The sequence below is a fragment of the Hydra viridissima genome, unplaced genomic scaffold, assembly GCF_058129835.1.
Source record: "Hydra viridissima isolate aposymbiotic clone 2 unplaced genomic scaffold, HvirCarnegie_v1 scaffold_4, whole genome shotgun sequence".
NCBI lineage: Eukaryota > Metazoa > Cnidaria > Hydrozoa > Anthoathecata > Hydridae > Hydra > Hydra viridissima.
Genome location: NW_028324303.1, coordinates 17,168,711 through 17,186,080, shown reverse-complemented (window position 1 = coordinate 17,186,080; position 17,370 = coordinate 17,168,711). Strand labels below are relative to the sequence as shown.

Here is a 17,370-nt window from a genome sequence, read left to right as displayed (position 1 = left end):
GAATTAGCTTCCTCATAAATGCCTAATGGATAGTGGAATGGAATAAACTCTCTTTGAAATCAGTTAATGCAATTCTCCAAATTCAGTATAATATGAAAAATTTTTTTGTTGTAATTTTCATAAACTGATTTAAAGGGAGACAATGTTACTTTTCCCTGTTCAAAGTTCAGAGATACCATGTCAAATGATTGTGTCCTTGGCTTGTAGCAACCTTGGATATATCTTTTTACGTCTTTCCCCTCAAGGATAAAAACAGGTACTAGTGAAATGGCGAGCATTCAACAATCCTCAACAATATTATCGCGTGGTTAAAAACGAAATGGTTTTTGTATTTTAAAATTAATACCCCGAAACTTAATTTTCGGTGTCCTACCACCAACAAAACTTTTTTACGGGAGGATGAACTTAATCAAATTCATAAATGCGTTTGCGAAAGAAACAAGTCAGGTAAATCAATTACGATATTAACTGGAATGTCTGGAATAGGAAAAACTCAGCTAACTAGAAAGTATGCAGAAATTTACAGCGAGCATTTTGAAAATGTCGTGTGGGTGGATGCAGCATCAGACAAAATACAAATTTCTATGACTAATCTCTGCCACGTGTTAGGGTTAAGCGCAAAAGATTCTCAAGGCGATCCATTCGGTATTGAAGTAGTTTCTAGAAAAATTCATAACTATTTTGAAAGAGAAAGAACGTTATTCATCTTTGACAATGTAGACGATGAAAGTGTAAAGAGTTTTGAAAAATACGTGCCAAATAAAGAAAACGCATTTACCTTAGTAACGTCACAATGGAAATCATGGTCTGCTAATATTCAGCAAGTGAAAATTAATCCTTTCTCCCAGCAAGATGCGTTTCTTTTCATGAAAAGAAATATTAAAGCAAACGATGATGAAGAAAAAGTAAAAGAAATAACCGAAGTGCTTAGAAACCATCCATTCGTCATTAATCAAGCTATTCTCTATATAAACAACAACAGCGTTTCTTTGCAGGAATATTTAGATCTTTTTTGATCATATCCTGTTGAAATGCTAGAGGAAGCTATCTCCACTGAAGCAGAAACGAAGTCTGCAATAACATCAATTAACTTAGTATTAAATAAAATAGAAACATTGAATGAAAAGTCACTAGAAATTTTAAACCAACTAACATATTGCGATGGTCAACACATTACAAAAAAGTTTATTCACAGTATTTCAAGACACCTGAAAACAAGCAATGAGTATTTGATAAATCATGCAGTAAGAATATTACTAAGTTATTCGTTGACAGGTACACAATGCATGAAATGACACAGTTAGCATGTAAATGTTATCAAAAACGCAAAAAAATAACAGAAATTTGTAGTGAAAGCACTGTCGAGTTCCTAAGATTATAGTTGGAAGATATAAAGGAACATATTGATGATGGGAAGCAATTCTATAACCACTTTATCCATGTTTTTCGAATTAAGCAGTCAAAAATGTGTGAAGTGTTCCATCAACAGAGTGAGAAAATTCAAACATTCTTATCAAATAAAGGTTTTTTTCAAGAAGCAATAAATATACTTGATGCTATTCAAAACTATAGCACAAACTTTTATGGAGCTGAGAATCAAATAACTTTAGATACAAAAAGTAATATAGCAACTGTTTGTATGGAATGGGAAGGTATAATGAAGCTTTAGAAATTTATTTTCAAGTTGATGAAATACGAACTCATATTTTAGGACGTAACCATCCTTTAACATTGAGTACAAAAAATATTATTGCAAACTGTTTGTATGGAATGGGAAAATATAATGAAGCTTTAGAAAGTTATTATCAAGTTGATAAAATACAAACTGATATTTTTGCGTACAAAAAATAATATAGCAGTTTGTTTGAATGGAAACGGTAAATATAATAAAGCTTTAAAGATTTATTATGAAGTTGATAAAAGACAAACTGATATTTTAGGAATCAATCATCCATCAACATTGGATACAAAAATTAATATAGCAATCTGTTTGAAAAATATGAAGGAACGAGAAATGGAAAATGAATGTTGTCTACTATTCAAGATGTGTTGAGAGATAGAGGTTGTGGATTTAATAAATTTATGGTGGAGAAATCCATAACAAAAGAAGCAGTATACATACGGAGTTAACCAATTAACGGAAATTTGTTCAAAAAAGTTTAATGTTGGAAATTATGATTTTTTTACAGGCGGAAAATGAGGAACGATTAGCCGTATATTTAGACCCTAGGGAGAAGTTTTGAAAAATTTTATGCGAAGTTTTATTTAAAACTAAAATAAAAGTTTGGCATATATTTATGAGCCGTAAGTTTTGTTGTAATATTTTGTAACGGCTGTATTTTAAATTTTTTTACACTCTTGTGAAATAAGCGTGTACATTAGTATTAACAAAATAATATTCTCTACGAAACCATATGCAATCGAGGAAAGTTTATGTGTAATTTAAGAGTATAAAGTGCATTTTTGATTTTTAAAAAAGCTTCCCCCCTTTTCGGAAGAAAAAAGTGAAAAAATATTTTTTTTCAAAGAAAGGACATGTTTTTTTTTTAGCTTTATTCAAAAGAGTAATAGTAATAACGAAGCAACTTTTATTAGCAAATAAGATGCAGGACAGTAAGCAATCTGAACAAAATGTACAAGAGATATTTAAAATGAATGACTCCTCGACTGACCGATTCGTCTTCAATCACTTAATTGCCTTCTTGGATTTTATCTTGATGAGTGAGATAAACATTTCATTAAAGGACGCTTCATTGTAGTGTTGCGAATGGAGCCAAGCATTCTATCTAATCTGCGTTTCTCGCTGTTGAACAGAAAAGTGCCATTTCCAGGAATTCGGTGGTTTGTCGGCATCCTTGCAAGATTGGTTAGCTTTTCAGGAGATGGAGTCCTTGCATCCTTTTTCTGTTTAGAAGAGGAGGGTAGATTCTTCATCCAAATACACCTGTTTTACTTAACACTGTTGCTGGAATTTCTATAAGACATTTTATTGTGGTTTAAAGGTAATTAAATGTGTTGCTTTTTTATTCCTCTCTGTAAGACTTGCTATCTTGCACTGAAAACAAAATGGTTTATCCAAAATATTCAAAAATATTCCTTAATGTTCGAAAATATTTCAAAATATATATTATATATTTTCAGCTGAAACAGAAAATAGAATTTAATAATAATAAATTAATTATATATAGTAAACTGGCCCACGCTGGAGCGAGTTCACACGGTATAGCTGGGATCTAAACAAAGAAAAAAAAATTAACAATCGTCTGTAAATACCTTGTTTATAAACAAATGGAAACAGCTGGCTGGAATGTGCTCTAAAATCTAGAACGTCATATAAAAATTCAGTGTGAAATTGAAACCGATAGTCAAACTGCACGATGTGTGAACAAAAAAAAATAAAAAGGTGGGGAAACTTTTTTCAAGCTTTTTTAAAAATTGACATTGCTACCGTCGTCAGCATATAATTATTCCTCGAATGTAAGGGGTTTCAGTTTCGTAACGAAATAATAATGATAATAGTTATTGCACTAACGTACATATAGTTTAAAGGCAGATGGGCTTTGTTGTGAATGGTTTTTTCATGAAATGCATTAAAATGTTTATTTTCAAACATTAATAAATTTTCTGCTCAATTTCAGTAAATTTTCAGTTAAGGGAAGTTTGTGTCAAATTTTGTAAAAATGTCATCAAAAGCAAATAAGATTTTTTATCATAATTAAAATTGACTTGAAAAAAGAATGACATTGGGAAAATTAATTGATCTATTTTTCTGTAAGTCAGAAGTGAAAACTTGCACTTGTAAATGTGAAATGTAAATAAATTCCCTAAAACAAATATGTTAGATAAAAATAGAAAATTAAAAATTAGATGCAATTTAAATCAATATTCCAATATTTACGATTGATCTTTTCAGAATGTGACTTGGTCTGCGTTCCGGTCGAATTTGATCGTGTTTGATCGAAAATCCGAATTCTTTCGGAATCGGATTTTTTTAAAATAAGTTCCGACGGATTTATTCCGATATGTCGGAATATACCCGATATAATAATAATCTGATTTGTCGGAATTAAAACAAAAAAACTTCAACTAAATGCAATCAAGTTTGAATTCCGAGAGGTTTTCTCGAGGAGATTTGGATTATTTGACAGAAAGTCCCGGAACTCCGTGTTCATTTCTGAATAATGTTCGGAATTTTTTCAAATAGAAAAGATTTTGGTTAGAAAGTTCGAATGAAACCTTGTGTTAAAATTGAATTTTTGGAGTTTCAAACTTTCTTAAGTCGAACGTAATTTGATTCGAATATTAAAAGTTCGACTCATTTTCGAACTTCTTTAAAATTCGTTCTAATCTGTACCGCTGCACATGGTTCATCTGTTTTCATCAAAAACGTAATAACAAAACTGTAATTTGAAAGGAAGTTAAAAAATATGACGAATATAGCAAAATGGAACAAATTGTTCTAGTTAAGATAACTAAGATGAATGAGATTGTTGATAAGTTTCTCAGACTTTAAACAAAAACAAACAGTTTTTTCGAAACAAATATAATTGGCAAAAGTTTTGAATTTCGACAGATATTTATTAGGTCGAAAACGCCGAAAAAAACAGTCAAAATGTTGTCAACTCCAAAAAATTCCGACATTCCGATGGAATTTTGACTCAGACTTCATTCCAACCAGTGATATTTTCGTTCAGAAAATAATTATAGCTCTAGTTTCATTCAGTTCGGTGGCAAAAATTTTAGTTCTAGTTTTTATTCAGTTCAATTTTCGTTCGTCGAATAATATTTTTATCTCATCTAATTTTAATGTAATATAATATATAGATAATATAGGCATATGTAATTAATAGAAGTAAGACTCAGTGCTATAGGCGAACACAAAAATGAGAAAATGTAATCAAGTGTAACTGTATTATGCACAAATAGAAACTTAAAAACGTTCTGCAGTTTGAAATAAAAGAAAGTCATAAAACGAAAACAAACGACTACTAATACAATTAACTAACGAATACGTCTGGTTCTGAGTTTATGAAGAATATAAATCAGTGCACCCACCTTCATCCAGTGCTTTTTTCACTTAATTTCTTTGATACCATCAGTTCAAGCTCGATGTGTACAGAAGGAATGTTTCTTCTTAAATGAAGCTAGAAAAAAGATAACAAGTTCGTATAAGTTATTTGTGTTTTTAATTTTTTTTTTATTATCAATTTATCTAACTATCTATAAATAAGTTCGTATAAGTTATTGAATATTCACTGGAAAATTATAAAACGATTCGTTTGTTTTGTAATAAAAACAATTTATCAAACAGAAAAATAAACAAACCTTAAGATTTGTTGGGTTCTTTCCACACAACTTTGCATTGCATACTTTTTCACTATCTAGTGTTGCTAAACATACTGATTTGTCGGATAATGCATCGTTATCAAACCATTTCCATACTGCACTATTATTCTTTCTACCAACAAAATGTTTACTCAAACTCATTATGTAGGTTTTCGGGCGCTACTGCAGTTTCTCCCCCCCCCCCCCCCCCCCTTTTTTTTATGATTGATTATGATAGAGAATTTTATGCTGATTCAGAAAAATATAAAAACATAGGCCTGAAAATCAACGGAAAGTGCTCTAATTCGAAGTCAAAGTTGTAAAAAATCCCACTAAAAACCCTAATATTCGCTATTTTGAAAATAATAAGTTAATGATCTTTTTGCTGACAAAAGCAATACATTAATAGCATGGTTTTTACGTTAAAAAAGTTGTTAAAGTATGTTTATCTTGCGCAAGTTTTTGTGGCAATGAAAATAGCCGTTTTTTGATTTATTAGAGAATAAAATATATTGCAAGTAATGTACTTTTGTAATAATTTTTAAAAAAGAAATCAACAGTTTTTTTTTCCTAAAAGAAGAACTTTTGAAACTTAGTTCATTGTTGTTTTATCACATGTAAAATTTAGAAATAGTAACCTTAAAACCATTTTTTTTTTAATAAAAAAACCAGCGTACGATACAATGATAATTATTCATCAGTTTGTCTGCATTCTCAAATTCTACGTTCAACCTTTATTTGAAATCTTCCATTAATTTCATTTCGTTATAACAATTTCGTTATAATACTTTAAAACAGTAATGCAAAGGGTGATGGAAACCAGGTCTGTTTATTGCGCAATGTAGCGGTAATTAGTTTTCGTTAAAAATGGAAGCGTTTAAAAAAAAAAAAAGGCGAATATTAGGGTTTTTAGTGGGATTTTTTACAACTTTGACTTCGAATTAGAGCACTTTCCGTTGATTTTCAGGTCTATGTTTTTATATTTTTCTGAATCAGCATAAAATTCTCTATCAGAATCAATCATAAAAAAGGGGGGGGGGGGGGGAGAAACTGCATTAGCGCCGGTTTTCGTTTGGTAACTGCTTCTTGCGAGATATGTTTAATAAAATAAAAAAACAAGGTTAATATTTTTATGCTTGAAGTCGTAAATCGAAGGCTTTGAATGAAATTTAAAAATAGAATGAAAATATTTTCGTACTAAGATAATCTTCGATTCAACTTTTATTGAGTTCGAATATATATTCGAACAACTACATTCGAACTCTATAACTATTACATTCGCATAATATTTCAATAGTTATATAATAATAATAATATATCAAAAAATTCAATTCGTTTTTAAAAATAGAACGAAAATATTTTCGTTCTATAATAATTTTTGAATTAATTTTTATTTAGTTCAAAAATTAAAAAATTATTGTGTTTATTCAGTTTTCGTTCTTAAAATAAATATCGTTCTCGTTTTCGTTCTCGCAAACGAAAGGCTTTAATTTTCGTTCTCATTTTCGTTCACGAAAATTGCAATGAAATTTAAGGACTTTAACAAATTTAAGTACTTTAACAAACTTTTTGAAAAAATCTGAGAAAGAGTTTTTTAAAAAGTTATTTAAAGAGAAAGAGATATTTAAAGAGTTCGTCAAAAAAAAAAAAAATTTTTTCTATATATTTTGAGAATTTTTATCGTTAAAAAAAAGTACTTCTTTTCCTAAACTTCAATTTTGTTATAGGTTCTGATCAAGATATTAAAGAAAACGTAAAGAATAAAAGTTGCAATAAATTGAGCTAATGCAAATCCAACCAGGGGTGGGCTGGAGCCGGTTCGGTCCGGCTTGCGCGAGCTGGTTGTTAAAATTTTTGAAACTTGGCGAGCCGCTTGTTAAATTAACCCTAAAACCAAAAATAAGCCATTTTAATAGTATGTTTATGCAAGATAAATATTTAATATATATTTTAATAATTTCAATAAATATTTTGTTTAGTTATTTTGTGCAATAAATGTTTTGTTTTGTTATATATATTTTATACCGTATAAAAATTAATGAAGACAATGTACGCATTTACCGTTTTTTTTTTTTTAAATAATAGCGAGCCGGTAGTTCAGAATTTGGCAGCCCAACCCTGAACCCAACCACATATTGAAATTCAATATGTAAACTTTTTTTTTTTTCTTATTTTTTTTACTTGGAAATATTTAATACATAATAAATATATTAAAGTATTCCCTCAAAAAACATTGAAATTAACCTGTAGTGTTTTTTTTTATGCAATTCATCTGTGAGACTTCACGAAGCTTTTTTTTTGTTTTAATTTGGTCTGATTTTCAAAGCTTCTAAGGAGTTTTGGTGTAGTGTTCAGTAAAAGTTTTAAAACGTTTTTGCAATAACGACCAGAAATTCACTTCTAACTATTCTGATTAAATAATAATAGTTTAATTTGTAAAGCACGCGACAATTCTGTTACTACTTTTATGATTTTTCAAACAAGTTGAGACCAGAGACAAACGCTAATCAAAAGATAACTGGTAAAACCTATTTTTACAGAACTATGACTAAAGGTGAGTTTCCACTCATCCGTTTTAGCTACGGGAAAGGGAAAGGGATGGGAAAATTTATCACGTAAGCATGCGCAATGATTATTTTTCAAAATTTAATTAGAAACTGCGCACACTCACGTGATTAATTTTCCCATCCCTTTCCCTTTCCCGTAGCTAAAACGGATGAGTGGAAACTCATCTTAAGAGGTCAAAACTAATACACTAAAACGAACTTGAAGATAAAAAAATTTGTCTATGCTAGAACAACATCTTATTAAGGAAACTTCTTGGGACAGAAAAAGAACGGTTGAGAAAATCTAGAGATTTTTTATGGGAAATTTATTATGTGAGAAAGTCGAGAGAATTACTTTTTTTTTTTTGAAAGACATTATGGAGTATTGATTGAAAATTTTACGGGAGAATTGATAGGAGAATTCTTGGGAGATTTTTAAAAAGAGATTTTTGCAAAGGAAAAAATAAAAGAAGAAAAGATATTTGGAAAGAAGAGGTAAAGAAGTAAAGGGATATTTTTCAAAGAGAAAGAGAAGATTTTAAAATGAGAATTGCTCTCACATAGATTGACACTTTGGCTGTGAGTCCAAATGTTGTAAAAGAATATTTTCATTTGTAAATATTTAAAGAATATAATTGAGTTAAATTTTTGAGAGTATTTGTTAAGTGAAATGAGAAGGACCATTAGTAAGAGTCATTAGCATTTATATTTCGATTGAGAAATTAATATATTGTTATTAATTGTATGAAGATTTTGTTGTTAAACTTAGCGTAGGTCTAAAGTATTAGAAGTCTAGGAGTTTACTGCTACACGAATTATAAAAAAACTATACACGAACCACATACAAAACAACAACAACACTAAAGGCAACCCATTTAAGGCTCTATCTCTGTATCCTTCAGCATAAAAATGGGAAGGATCCCGTCGGGATAAGTGACCGAAATTCCCAAAATTGCAAAATATACGTCTTAACACAGTTTTTGAAATGCGTTGGGTTCACCCCAAAAGACAGTCACAAGAAGGCTCAAGAAAACTGCTAATTATCAATTTTATTGTAGAGGAGGCTTAAAAGTTGAAAAAACCCTGAAGCCATTTTTCAGTTTTTAAAATAATTTTGAGAATTAGGGCATTGGAGTTTGAGAGTTCAGCTAAATCCAAAATTTGACAGAAAAATGAACATATTTTTTTGAAGAAATCTAAACACATTTTCTTAGTTAACCCTTGACAATCGAATCTCATGGGATTAACAAAAACTGTGCGAACTATTTGCATATCTGAACAAAATTACAAAATGTTTAAGGTATGAGAAAGTAGTTCTTGAAGCTAAAAGTCTATCAGATCTAATCAGTTGGAAAACTGAGGAGATCAGCAAATCACTTCTTACATGTTGTCTAAAAAAGCGAGACAAACAGTTTCTTGATAATCCAATGATTGTACCCAACCTCCCTGCCTATGGTCAATTTATTAAATGCATTGTGAAAGAGGTTACAAAGCTTAAGTGATGGTATGTGTGGGGCTGAAAAAAGTGACGGATTTATAAGGGGTACAATAGCTCATTGAGAAGTAATGCCTGTGTGCCAGTCAAAGAAAAATTTGCTAACAAACCTAAAACAATATATTTTATAAAGTTAACACACACACACACAGACACACATACGCGCACGCACACACACACACATACACACACACACACACACACACACACACACACACACACACACACACACACACACACACACAAAGAAAATGCTTTTAAAATTGCAACAGCATTAAATTCTCCTCTCAACTTAAAGTTCTATCTAAGATTTAGAAACTCAAGAAGCAGAACAATTCAAAACTATTTTAAACAAACAAAACTCGGCAATGCTATACAGATTCGAAATCGAAAGCGAAAATAAAACTTTGAACTTCTTTGATGTAATGATAATGAATAACACCACAGGTAAATATTAGTTTAAAGTTTACAGGGAAGAAATAACAAATATTCAAATTGAATCTCACTTAAATTACGACCCAAAAATTTTAAGTGCAATGTTAAAAGATTACAATCACAAAGCTTAAATATGCAGTGATTCACGTTAACAAAATTGAGATAAATTTTCAAACTCAAAAAAGACGGTTACGACGAAAACCAACTGGTAGGTATTACAAGCCAAACTAGAAAAAAACGGTTTGTGAAGAACAATAAAATTCAATCCGAGTATGAAACCCTCTAAATAGTATCATTACCGTGAATCTCCAATACTAAGAAAAATATTTAGAAAAGTTTGATATAGAGTAAAGTTTTTTATTAAAAATTTATTTTCATGGCGGCACTCTGATGTTAAGTCGCTTCGTTTATTGAGCACGCTCAGCTTCAACGTGATGTGGTAAATAGAAATACATATACAATGAGGCAGTCAGACTGTTAAAATTATTTGGACAACCAAACCATCTGATCGTTGAATGCTTAGCTGCTAACAATAGATAAAATAAACTACATTAAAACATTCACAAACCAATCAAACTTTTATGTGAAACATAAACAATAAAAGCTGTATTTTTTTCTCCGTCAAGCACAAATTGCAATGTTTACCACCAGGATTAAATGGTTAAGCTTGATCGAGAATATTCCTTGTAAGGATAGGCTCTGAACAATTTTTTTTATAAAACATGTTCAGTTTGTTTATCGCATGTGATAGAAGATTTTTATATCTCCAAGCAGCATTTCTAATGAATCAATGGAATCTTTTAAAAGAAAGAAAATGGTGCATTATTTTGAATTTAAGACGTTTTTCCTTGAAAGTATCACATAAAACACTCTAATGTGGCAAACAATGCAACAAAACTCAGGAAGTTCTTTTTTTTACTTTAAACAAATAGTTATGTATTAATTGAACTTAAAGACAGATAATTGAAAGAAATTAACAGGAAGGCCATATTTCTCAAAGCAAACGACTGTTGCATAAACGTTTAGAAATTTTTTTTTTTTTTTATCTTATGCGTATAAAAGTATAAAAGTGGATGATGGAAGATTTGCAATTTAAATCTGTTCCTATCATCAATTACAAAAAGAACCTGAACGCGATTGAAATGAAAAGCAAGTTTATCCTCTATATTTTTCTTTTCAGTTCAAACTTTGCTTCATATTTTTATGAAGTGGTTTTCAAGTGCTTTGCCCAAAAATCAATCTTGGGATTGAATTTCTTTTTAAATTTCAAACGACTTAATTGGTTACAACTTGATGCTATATTTTTATTCCTGGAATTTGACAGCCCAGTGTTGTTCATAAGCACAAGAATTGTCCTTGTTTAGCATGATCCTTCAGTAAAGAAAAAAATATCACTAAAAGAGGAACCTGAGTGATTATAATAAAAGTTTTTATTTTAGAAAGCCATAAAAACCTATGTAATATTGGAAAAAACGGAAGAGCCTCCTAGTCCATCTGGCCGACTGAGCCGAACTGTTTCTTCCGGCAATACCCCTTAGCTTATAATTACAGGTACTGCAACTCTCTCAGCAGCCATGGAATTCTTTGACATGACATTTGTGAAATTATTTCGCAAGGAAGATTTGGTGCAGTTGAGTACAAGAAACACATATCGAAAAGCACCATGAGTATTCCACAACGCCATTTTTAGCAGAGTAAAAAGTAGAATTGTCGTGAATTGTAAACTTGTTAACTTTACAAATAAAACGTTTACTGCTCTGGTGAAAACTCTGATACTTGAGAAGTTATACATTTTAAGAAGAAACGGATGTGTACTTTTTTCATGACTTCTAACACTAGAGATGAATTGCTCTTCATAGTTCAGTAGGTACATACATACATTGTTGAAATCAATTCCTCTAACTTTGGTTACTTCGAAAATGGATTGTATTATATAAAAAAACATTCTTTCATTACAATACTTTTAGCACTTTACAATATATTTAATGCTATTTTATGCAAAATTTAAAACAACAATTGCGTCCGCAGACGATGTAAACAGAGTTTTGAGTTACATCCCTGTGACAAACGCACTCATCTATGGGCTATCAAGCCTATCAAAGTTTTTTTTAGGTTACTAGATTAAGATTAGATCCCATTTATATCTGTGTTCAGTCAAATGACGTAACGTGCAGTTAAAGCTTTTGTTCACTATGTAAAAATACTGAAACGCACATTTTTCTCCACAAAACGAATAAAGTGTGATAAAGAAAATATTTTTTGATTATATACATTATTTACAACAAATATTTCTGTAGAAAACATATTTATATATGGTAGAAAAATATTTATACAAAGTAGAAAATTGTTTTTACAAATTTTTCTATAAATCTTATTCTGAAAAAATAACTCTTTGAAAATTTGAGCCTAAAGACCCTAATTAATTGTCATAGAAATCTTTTATCAAGATCATGTGTTAAATTATTTCATTTTACTGGAACAATAAAATTGAAAATTTTTATGAAGAATTATTGTATTGTTATGAGTTTAGATGTCAAGTGGGCACTGCCAATAATGTGCTCGACATTTTAAATCATCAGTTTTAAAGAGTTGAGTTTTTGCCTGACCAGCACACTTGCATTTATAAACAGTCTCAACCCCATTGTTTTCTTGAAACAATCCGCTTTCAGCACCGCCTACACATGTTACTCCAATAATGATAAAATTCTAAAAGAGACAACCAATTAGAGTTTTGATGATTATTATAATGGTATTAAACTGTTCATATCTTTATAGAATACTTTCAGAGATTTGGAATGTGCCATAGTTAAGAGAACCTTAAGATTATATCATTATCTATATCAAATTTAGCAGCAAATTGCAAGAAACACTAGAATTCTGACCAGGCATTTCAAAAAAAAATCAAATAAGATAAAAAATAACCTTTTCAGCAGTAATTGGCAACACTACATAAGATTGATCAATATCTTTAGTGAAAGCAGTAGATATTGATTGCACTTTGTACTCACACTTTTTCAAATAATAATCTCCAGGTGGCCCAGCGGGTCCTTGTTGTGCTGTTGGTGGTTTAGTAATACTCTAAAAAATTACCAACAATAAAAGTAGAACTTTTGACAAAAGTAAAATAATTGATTTATAAAGAATTACACTTTGATTACAATTATGAAAAGAAAAAGAAAAAGAAAAAGAAAAAGAAAAAGAATAAAATATACATACAAAGTTTCCTTCAAGGTACCTCACTTGATCACGCAATGATGTCTAATTGACAAAAAAAAAACAAAAAAAAAACTTAAAACATTATTGGTTGAATAGTTTTGTCAGAAAAAATAAGAGAATTGCTTACTACAACTTGTGTAAGATAAGTTATGTTATTTTGAAGTTCATGAAATTTCACTGCATCAAAGATTTGGCCTTCATTTGAAGGAGGAGCAGATATTGGAGAAATATACACATCTAATAGTAAAATAGCCCCAAAATTTAAATGTTAAGTAAAAGTAAAACAAACTATAAAAATCTATATTATGATATCATTGCAATATGTATTTTTATAAACTATGAGGACAATGTTATCATCATAACTAGGAAGATTTGATTATAATTTTATCCATTTGAAGTATTAGGATTAAACCAGTTGTAAAATACTGAATACATATAAACATACATTGTGAATACATATAGATATACATTGTAAAATGAAATTAAAATACGTGTGTTGCTTTATAAAACAAAAAACAATGCATAGTTTCAAATATAAAAAAATTATGGTGCCACACATAAGTTTTGTCTAGAAAAGCATAACTAAACAGAATTACTTATATGATTAATGTGAAAAATGTTATCATTATCATCATCTTTCTTTTTTGACAGATTTCTCACACTAATTACATAAGGGATTTTAACTGAATTGTTATATATATATGGACAATGTTATCATCGTAACTAGGAAGATTTGATTATAATTTTATCCATTTGAAGTATTAGGATTAAACCAGTTGTAAAAATACTGAATACATATAAACATACATTGTGTATATATATATATATATATATATATATATATATATATATATATATATATATATATATATATATATATATATATATATATATATATATATATATTCCACAATTGACATTTAAAAAAGAACAGCATATGCTATTTAGATTAATGCTAAGAGTCAATGCTAATTTAGTAGTATTTACACATAAGTTTATATATACATGATAAAAATATCAATTATTATTTTATCTATATGCAGAACCATAAACATCACCTTTTATGCACTTATTGCAACTTGCTTGTGTAATACCAAACGTTGTCAGTACAGACAAAATAAAAGCACCAAGAGACATAAGCAGTATAACAAAAAACAAAAATCTATGTAGCTTTCTTTGTAAGTCATTATTGATTTTATGATGCAAAAGATGCTCCTCATCATATGAAGAAGAGTGTGCTGTTTTTGTGAATCCATTTTTTTTATTTCGTGGTGGAAGTGGTTCATATATTAGATTTTTTTTTTTAATCCCATCTATTTGCTCTAAACCTTTTTTAAGCTCTAGTGGGCTTGCATAGTCATGGCTCTCCATCATTTCAATTTCATCTGTTTTAAGCAATTTTGACATGGTTATTGGGGAGTTTTCATCAGAAGAGTTGGAGGAATTCTCACTATGCAAAGGTGTTTTTTGATACTCTTTGGTCATACTTAACTAATTTATAAATGCCAGTCTAATAAAAGTAACAATAAAATAACAATAAACAATAAAAATAACTATAAAAACTTTCCCTAATGAAAAATGTAATTTTTCACAAATTCGACTCACCAAGTCAAAAATGAAAATCAAGATTTTTGTAAATAAACATAGAACTCAAAATATCAGCAAGTAGTCGTTCACAGCGTCAATTTGTCATTTCAACAAAACCATTGTTATTGAAAATAAGTCAACAATATCTGAAATTTAAGTTATAGTTTTAAAATTAAAAATCATTTTTAACAAAACACATTAGAATATTGTAAACCCATCATATATGAATGAATTTTTCGCTTTTCACACGCCACATGGCGACAACGTTTACTTAAAATTTGTAGCGTAAAATCGGAATTAGTTTCGCCTAAATGCTTAAGGTAAATAAACTCTTCAGACTGATTATTCTTACATTATTTCCTTAAGCAATAGTTTAAAATAGATACTGTGCTGTGAGCATAATTAAAATTTATGGTTAATCTATTCCGCAATAATTTCTAACATAAAATTTAATGATAAATGTTGTAACAGATTATGCAATTGAAGAAGCATAATGACCGCATAACTAAAATTGTGGGTCAGTTAACTACTAATTAAGCGAGTCATCTGCGATCAGACCAAAAATATCCTTTCTCATATAGACCTACTCTTACAGTCGGTTTTGTAAATAAAAAAGTAAAAAACTTTTTGAAAGCAAAATTTTCCGAAATGCTTAACAAGTTCATAATGAAAGCCTTTTTTTTTTTTTTTTTTTTTTTTTATCAATCTGTGTCTTCTGTTTAAAAATCATGCGAGATATTTCTGTAATACTCTTATACGATCTCATAAAAAAAGCTTTTTAACGCGGCGCGTAAAGTTTGCATCGTTTGGACTCAATTATCTCAAAAAGGATTTTTTTTGAAAATAATTTTTTTTTTCAGTGGATCAAAGTAGTTTCTGCGGGTTGATATCTATTTCTACGGATCAATGTCGTTTCCGTTGGTCAACCTTTAAAATTTTTTAATTTAACAATTCGTAAAATTTTTTTAATAAGTATTTTAAAATAAAAATATATGTAAGTAAAAGTTAAAATTAGATATTATATAATAAATATTTAAAAAAAAAAAAAAATAGTTATAGATAAATAATTACTTTTCCGTACTTCACAGTAACAGGGTCCTACCTTTTCAAGTTAAAGTACGTTTTAAGCTTTGAAACTTAGCAATTATGTGCTAACACATGAAATAAAGAGAATGAATTAAAATCTATGAAAGCCAATTTAGCCTTTTTATTTGAGAATGCTTTTTTTTTTTTTTTTTTTTTTTTGCATATTTTTAGGAGGTAGAGATTTAGCAAAACAATAAATGATAGAAAAATTTTGGCTTTTAATTTTAACCTTCCTTTTTTAACTTTGGTACCATTTTTTTTTTTAAGCAATCAATTTCTTTGATAAAGCAAAAGAAATTAGTCTGTTTACTTACTATATCTTCTTACACATCACACAAACTATAACCTGTAGACATTACACATCACACAAACTACATTTAAAATTGCAGAACCTTCTAAATAAACTTTATGTTTAAAGAGCTTAAAAACTCTAAGACTAAATGCACCATGGTTGAAGTAAAGAATTGCAGAAATAAAACCCATTTCAAGCAAAAATCTTGTAACTGAAATGCTTTTAGGACATCGAGGCTATATTATGTTACTCGAGACCAATTGTGTGTCTTACCACCAATGCATTTTTTAGAAGAAAATTTCAATTATGACTTTCACAATTTGGACAAAAAGTTTCTAAATGCCCATAAGAATTTTGAATTTAAAAAGAATTTAGTAACTGTTTTCAGTTTGTATTATTACGAATAAACCTATTACGAATAAACCAATAAAGCTATTGCAAGTTGATGAGGAAAACAGTGGTATCTGACTCTTGTTTTCAGCACTATTTTTAAAATAGCCGTTAAACCTTCTTTTTCTTTTTTGTTCATTACTTTTTTTTATTTCCTTTTGCTATCAAATATATAAACAAAGAAAATATAATATTTAGTTAAAATGCAAACAAAGCTTTTCGTACAAATTGTTAAATTATGAATAATTCGACAAACAAACATGAGGACTGAAAAGGAATCACTTACATTACAATAACTTAAAAATGTCGATGTTTGATGATTAAGGGAAGCATCATTAGGCCCTACAGTATGACTCAACAAGGATAATAGTATTGCTGTTAGGGTCGTTGCTAATGATGAGTTTTTGTAAGGACCTACAAACCATCCAAAGTAGGAAAATTTTTTTAATGAATTAGATAAATCTAATCTTACAATTGTGAAAATGGATCATTAAAGCATTACATAACCTAAATATGAAAAGTTTGGTTTTTTCGAAAAAAAATCTTTTTTTTTTACAATACCGGTGACAGTCCTGGCTTGGCTCTACAAGCAGCAGTTAAATCGTTTTGCATTATAAAAACTATAATCAAATAGCGTTTTTAATTTTTTTGTCTCATCGTGTCGTGTTTGGAATGGAATAAGTAAATATGAACTGGGAATGGGAACAGCTTTACAGCTTTGGACATAAAGTATTAGATTGAAATAGATCATCTTTTCCATAATTTACTATTGCGATACCCAGGAACTTTTCATGTTCTGCACTTTCGTGTGTTAATTTAAGAATATTTGCCAGTTAATGAACATTACGTCCAAAACTTAGAGCTGCTTATGGTAATATGTATATGCGGCCTGTCTTTCACTTTATTACAATCAAGCACGATTTAACAGGTCAGAAAAAATATGGAAAAAAGTTTAATGGTTCTTATCTGTTTTCTTTAAACTTTTTTTCAAAATTCTC

General features: G+C 29.3%; 1 protein-coding gene across 1 annotated transcript; it reads right to left on the bottom strand.

Annotated features, from left to right (window-relative positions):
* Positions 1-10,506: 10,506 nt before the first annotated feature.
* LOC149890189 (uncharacterized) lies at positions 10,507-14,849 on the bottom strand. The gene is made up of 6 exons (XM_090085098.1): positions 14,623-14,849; positions 14,076-14,527; positions 13,145-13,254; positions 13,018-13,059; positions 12,724-12,879; positions 10,507-12,507 (listed from the first exon to the last, which is right to left on the bottom strand). Exons 2-6 carry the CDS (start codon positions 14,500-14,502, stop codon positions 12,328-12,330), a joined length of 915 nt encoding a protein of 304 aa, XP_089941224.1. The 5' UTR covers positions 14,503-14,527; positions 14,623-14,849; the 3' UTR covers positions 10,507-12,327.
* Positions 14,850-17,370: the final 2,521 nt, after the last annotated feature.